This window comes from Monodelphis domestica, chromosome 8, assembly GCF_027887165.1.
Source record: "Monodelphis domestica isolate mMonDom1 chromosome 8, mMonDom1.pri, whole genome shotgun sequence".
Lineage (NCBI taxonomy): Eukaryota > Metazoa > Chordata > Mammalia > Didelphimorphia > Didelphidae > Monodelphis > Monodelphis domestica.
In genome coordinates this window covers 52,152,870-52,158,869 of record NC_077234.1, presented here as the reverse complement: position 1 = coordinate 52,158,869, position 6,000 = coordinate 52,152,870, and the positions used below count along the sequence as shown (strand labels likewise).

Here is a 6,000-nt window from a genome sequence, read left to right as displayed (position 1 = left end):
TCAGGAATCACCTCTTGCTTCTCATTAAACTTGTCCTACAAGATCTCCCTCACAACTATCGCCCATCCTAGGGCTCCCAGGTGGCCATCATCCTCACCTTCAGCCTGACTTACCTATTCCCCCATTTAGTTAGAGTTCTTCTCTAGCCAACTGCTCTTCATCTAATAGTACAACTAGACAGCCCAAGTAAGGAAAGGCAAAGAAGGAGACATTGGCTAGGGTGGGAGGAGAGGAAATATGTATGTAGAGAAAAAATAAAAATGAAAAACAAATGGACTGAGGACACATGCAAGAGCTTTCCTAGGCAATGTAGCAATTGCCATTGCTTAGCTTAAAGAAAACCCAAAATCTGTCCTACCAGTTTCTTTTCTATGTGGAAATGACAGTGCTGAGTGTGAAAATAAATGGAGTCCATTCAAAATAATATCACATTAAATTTTGAGTCAGGGTTTTAAAAAAATTATAACATACATCAGAGACATATACTCTTAAGAGATGGGATATGTTGGGTTTATTTAACATAAGAAAATCTGTATAGATTAATTTTTACAATAGGAAATTAACTTAATTGACCAAAGAGTTATAAAGTAATTGACCATATAAATAAATATTTGTGTATAACAAATTAACATGATACTTTCATTAGAAAAAAGGGTATTAACATCTTAAAAATGTTCCCTTGGTTGAGAAAAATTAGCAGATCAGATCCCTCCCCTCTTCTTTTCCCTCCTAGGTTGTTAATATCAGTCATATAGTCAATAAACATTAATTAAGCATTTACCATGTGCCAGGCACTGTGTTAAATGCTAAAGATCCAAAAAGAGGCAAAAGACTATCCCTAACCTCAAGAATATCTCTATGATTTGTTATATAAACAAATAAAAATAGTCAAAACTCTGTAATAAAAGTCATAAAAATAGTTTCTAAAGTTTTTCTTTTGGAAAGAAAAATTATAGTCAAAATAGCTAAGTTTCCTTAGAACAGTTATCTTGGATATCAGATGATTAACAACTGTTATTTTTTCTGTATTTGTTAGTAAATGCTATCATGTCTTATTTTACTTGGGCATATTTTCAAACTATGTTAAAAGCATGAAAATGAATTATGTGTTTTTGCATATTACATAATGAGCATTTATAAATTTTAGCTACCTACAAGTTTAACCATGACTTTTAAAATTTCCATAAAAAGGCAATATAGATCATAACAATTTTATATAGTATTCACTTTTTGCCTAAACATCAAACATATATGTTGTCCCCAAAGAAAACATTTTACATTCAAAACAGATTTGATATAACAGACTTTTGTAAATCAAATGTAAGATCAATGGATTGATCATATGTATACAGCCAGAAAAGACCTTAGAGGTCATTTAATCCATCTTTCTTATTTTACAGATGGGGAAACTAAGGAAAAGTCTATTCCATAGTTTGGGGAAAAAAACCCATAAACCTGAGGGTATTAACATTATACAGAGCCCATAATTAAAAGTATACAATTTTAAAGTTGATTAAAAAAAATCCCATCATATTTCCAATTCGTATGTCCCAGTATAGGTTCTTCAAGTGAACTAAGGAGAAATCCGTCCAATTATTGCCATACACTTGCCCTTGAGTGATTACCTCCACTTTTTTCGAAAAACATAAAGTCCTAGAATGAAAATTCAAAGTACAGGTCATTAGATTCATAATTGAATTGATCAAAGTTTGGTTTTTGGTTACAAGGCATAAAACAACCCAGAAACAGCTTAATTTATTTCCCTGAATTGAATACAAACAAAAAGTTCAGTATTCATGTTACAAGTACCTGTGTAGTACAAACATTTATAATCCACAAAAAAGGAATAGTCTTCCTAGCAAATCAATTTGTTTTCCTTCTAGGAAATGTTTAGAATAGTACCTTAAAGCAGTAGAAGAAGGATATTAACTTTTTATGGTTCCTGTGAGTCCTCTGTCTCATTTTCTATGGTGTAAAATAAAGGATTTCCTGTACTTGAACATACACTGCTATTATGACTATTTATATGGAAAATGAAGAATCGTTTATCAATATCAATGGAAATTTAGAAACTAAATATTATAAGTATTTTGAGATTCACAGAGAATCATCTGAGTTGGGGGGTCAAACTTGGCCTCCCAAAAAAGATAATTTGAAAGGTCACCATCAATTTGATATTAAAACTTGTCTACGTAAACCCAGGCCATAAGGTGCTAGGTCACCTATGGCATATCATGCTCATATTCAGTTCACTCTTAGCTCTATTTTACTCAGTTATAAGGGAGTTTAATTAGTTCTTCAAGATTTCCATTGACCTTCCCTCTTGCTTTCCTCCACTTCTAATCTCAGATGCTGTTTTGTTTCTTTACCTTTTACTACTATCGTGACACAATGTTCTCATCTCCACTTTAATTTTTTCCTTTATTTCATGGTTTTTCTTTTCCACCTTTTCCTCTCCTCCCTCCTCCATACTCAGATAAATCTGAATATAGACTTAAGAAGTTTCTTGTTACAGTTATATTTATTTGAGGAGTTAAAAACTGAGAAGTTAACCCAGGGTTTTCAATTGAAATGAAGTCACAGCACTCTCAATGTAAATTGTGTCTGGAACTTTGAGAAACATCAACTGGAAACAAGTTATAATCGAAGCCAATTAAGAATCTGGAAAAGATTTCAGGGAAGTTCCTGCTTTTGTTATCTGAAGGTTTGGCTTGGAGAGGGAAGCAAACTCAATATGGTTTTCCATCTAGAGAAAAATGGCCTCATTCCCACTTTATGCCTCTCACTGATTCTCACAAATGATGCCAAATACTTTAAAATGAAAAATAAATCAAATCAGAAAGTATCCTTCCCTTGAGCAGATAAGTAAACTTTCCTTTTTTAGTTTCTGTCCTTTCAGGGCATTAGTCATAGTAGTGCACTGGGAGTAGTACTGAATTTGGAATTAGGTGGCCCAGGTTCAAATTCTAGTTTTGCTGTCTGTGTGTCCCTGGGCAATTGCTTAAAAAGTATCTGAGACTCAGTTTTCTCACCTATAAAATGGGAGGAAGGTTCAACCAGATGTCCTCTAGGATTGCCTCCAGTTCTAAATCAATGATATGATACTCTTAACATAACTGGGGGGGAAAGGATTGGGTCTTGCGGCAAAAGAAATGAAAGTTTACTGTTTAGCTAGTTCCCATGAAAGGCCTGGGAAGTATGTTTCAAGGGCTGTAATGATCTACCCCCCTTCCTTTTTTTTGCTCTTCCTTCACTGAGCTGAAGCAGCATACTTTCATCCCCATTCAGTTCCTCCAAGTCTAACAACTACAGTATTGTTCAAAGGCAGGTTAGGGTTCTCATAAGGTCTTAGACAGCTGCTATTTTCCTTAGTGGATTTAGAGACAATATTATTTATTGATTTTGAAGAAGATGGCTTTTTGAAGAGATGATCTCAGAGTTGTGGAGAAGGGGTAAACGTCCTATCTCTGACATATACTGGTCATGTGAACCTGTCCAACTCAGCCTCTTAGTTCTCCAAGGAACACTAATACTAAAAATATAGAGGAAATGCCATCTTCATTGGTAGAAGAATTCCTCATTGAGGTTCCCCAAACCACTGAGATCACAGGTCCATTCTCCACCTCAAAAACAAAAAGCAACTCAGAACATTTTTAAAGGACCATTTTTGTAGCAACAGACTAACACCCATTCATTTGTTTTCTTCTTTCTTCTTTATTGAATGAATTTTCTCTAATAGATAGGATGATACAATTAATGCTTTAAGGAAGGTCATAGGTTCTCTTGTCCAACTCCTGGTACTAAGGGCAATAATTCTGAGAAACAGTCAAATTATATGAAGTAAAGAAAATAATATTGGAGAGGGAGGAATATTACTACAGGAATTAGCACAGGAAATTATGATAACAAAATAGTCAAAGGCAAACATCTTGTTAAGACTTTTATGAAATTAAGTTTTCTGCATTTTTAAAAATCAAGTAAATGAGAAAACACTGATTTGGATTAAAAAATCCAGGTTTGAATTCCTGCTGAGATTTATAATACTAGTATAGTCTTAAGTCATTCAACTGCTATTCCTCATCTGTAAAATGATGTAGTTTGGAGTAGACAACCTCTAGGACTCCTCTGACATTATAGGGTTAAGGGAGCCAGAAGCCTTGGCTCCTGGTTCTTATCATTCCCCCTCCTTTGTCCCTCAGTTACATCCTTTGTAAAATAAGTAAACAGAATGACCTCTAAAGCCAATCTAATTGTAAACATTAGCAAAAATGAATTATTGTTTCCAATCTCAATTGGCCATCTCTCACTCCCACTCTTTCCTACTAGTTGTCCCTATTCCTAGAATATACTCCCTCCTCATTGGCTTCTGTTGAATTTCCTCTCTTTTTTCCCAGGGGTCAGTTTAAAAACGTTAACTTCATCATATCTTTTCGTGATTATTTCAGTTAGATACTCTCTAAATCATTCTTTTCCTCCTCAAATCTTTTTTAGAGTGCTCTATCACAGTTCTCTTTTTTCTTTAATCACATTCTACCTTGTCGTTCAAAAATGGTTGGAAAGAATACAGTAATACGTGTAAAGGTTCCATTTCTCCGAATGGATTCTAAGCTTTTAAAGAGCAGAAATAAAAGTATTCCTTGCACAGATTTATTAACTCAGGGTGAATGCTAAATTACTAAATCCAATGAATAAGTGATTGGGGCATAGCACTTAAAAGGGGACCTGAAAAAGATGGCACTCATGGGAAGAAATAATCACATGTAAGTTTATAAGCAAAGGTATGAAGTCCCATCTGCCAGAATTCAATTAATTTTATGTAGGGGGAGAAGGATGAAGATAAAGAATAATTCTCTTGAATTACATTCAAAGACCTTCACTTCATTTGGCTTGAAACACAGTTGTTTTATATTTCCCTAGGTCCCGTCCCGAGTGCCTGAAGTTGTTAGCACTCAAGATAGAAACTACAAAGGAACTCTCACAATTAAGTCAGACTCAGCCTGCTTGGGTCACTATGAACCCAAATGGACTCTTTGGTCTTGAATCTTAGGTCTTGAGGTCTAAAGGCAACCCCAAAAGTCATCAGATTTTTGAGTAGGATGAAGGACTATATTTTGTATAGAATATATTAATTTTTAAAAGAAAAATAAAAATGACATAAATTGAAACCATTATTTCTTTTCTTAATTCAATTTTACTTCATTTCCAGTGTCAAATTCTCTCCCTCACTTCCCTCTTCCCCCACCCATTGAAAAGGTAAGAAATATAATACCTATTATATATATATACATATGAAGTCATGCGAAATGTATTTCCATGTTTGCCATGGATATGAGTATTTCCATTTAATTAAGCTGAAGGAACACAAACAAAGTTATTGATCATATACTTACAATGAGGAAGCAAGCACCAAGCATGACAGCCTTCATTTTCACATCAAGGTCTATTGGGAACTGAATTGAAAAGTTATCTGCATCTGTAAATGCTTCTTTTACAAATCCTGTCCATTGTTTTGTAATTTTCCCAACTATAGCATCTTCATTAAGAGATTTTACCTTTTTAGGGGAAAAATAAATTATAATTTTAAATATACTCTTCAACATAAAATAAAAAAATACATATATTATAACAGTAGATATAACATTAATAATAACATGATGTCAGGTTAGTGATATACTGTGAGTGAGAGATGACCAGTTGATATTGGGAAATAATTATTCAATAATATACTATATTGTATATAATATGATAATATAGAAATATATAGAATACTAAAATTTTCATTACATTAAATGGTTTTTCATAAGACTATAATCTGTAAAGCAAACATTGTACCTGTCAGTAGAGAAGTAATTTATGCGTAGATTGGAAAATGTTTGCTTGAGAAAGAGTATTTTTACCTAAAATCAGATTTTCCTGAGTTAATCCCTTTCCTACATACTCAAATGGACTGAATAGAATCTGAGACTTGACTCTCATAGGCCACCACACTAGAGATCTTCC

The 6,000-nt window shown here is 33.6% G+C and overlaps 1 protein-coding gene across 1 annotated transcript in view; it reads right to left on the bottom strand.

Annotated features, from left to right (window-relative positions):
• Window positions 1–493: 493 nt before the first annotated feature.
• Window positions 494–6,000, bottom strand: part of LOC100018556 (phospholipid scramblase 1) — a 64,680-nt gene continuing 59,173 nt past the window's right edge. The window contains exons 9-10 of the mRNA XM_007502073.2: window positions 5,391–5,552; window positions 494–1,653 (exon numbers count right to left, since the gene is read on the bottom strand). Coding sequence (XP_007502135.1) covers window positions 1,594–1,653; window positions 5,391–5,552 — 222 coding nt within the window. The 3' untranslated portion in view covers window positions 494–1,593. The remainder of the gene's footprint in view (window positions 1,654–5,390; window positions 5,553–6,000) is intronic.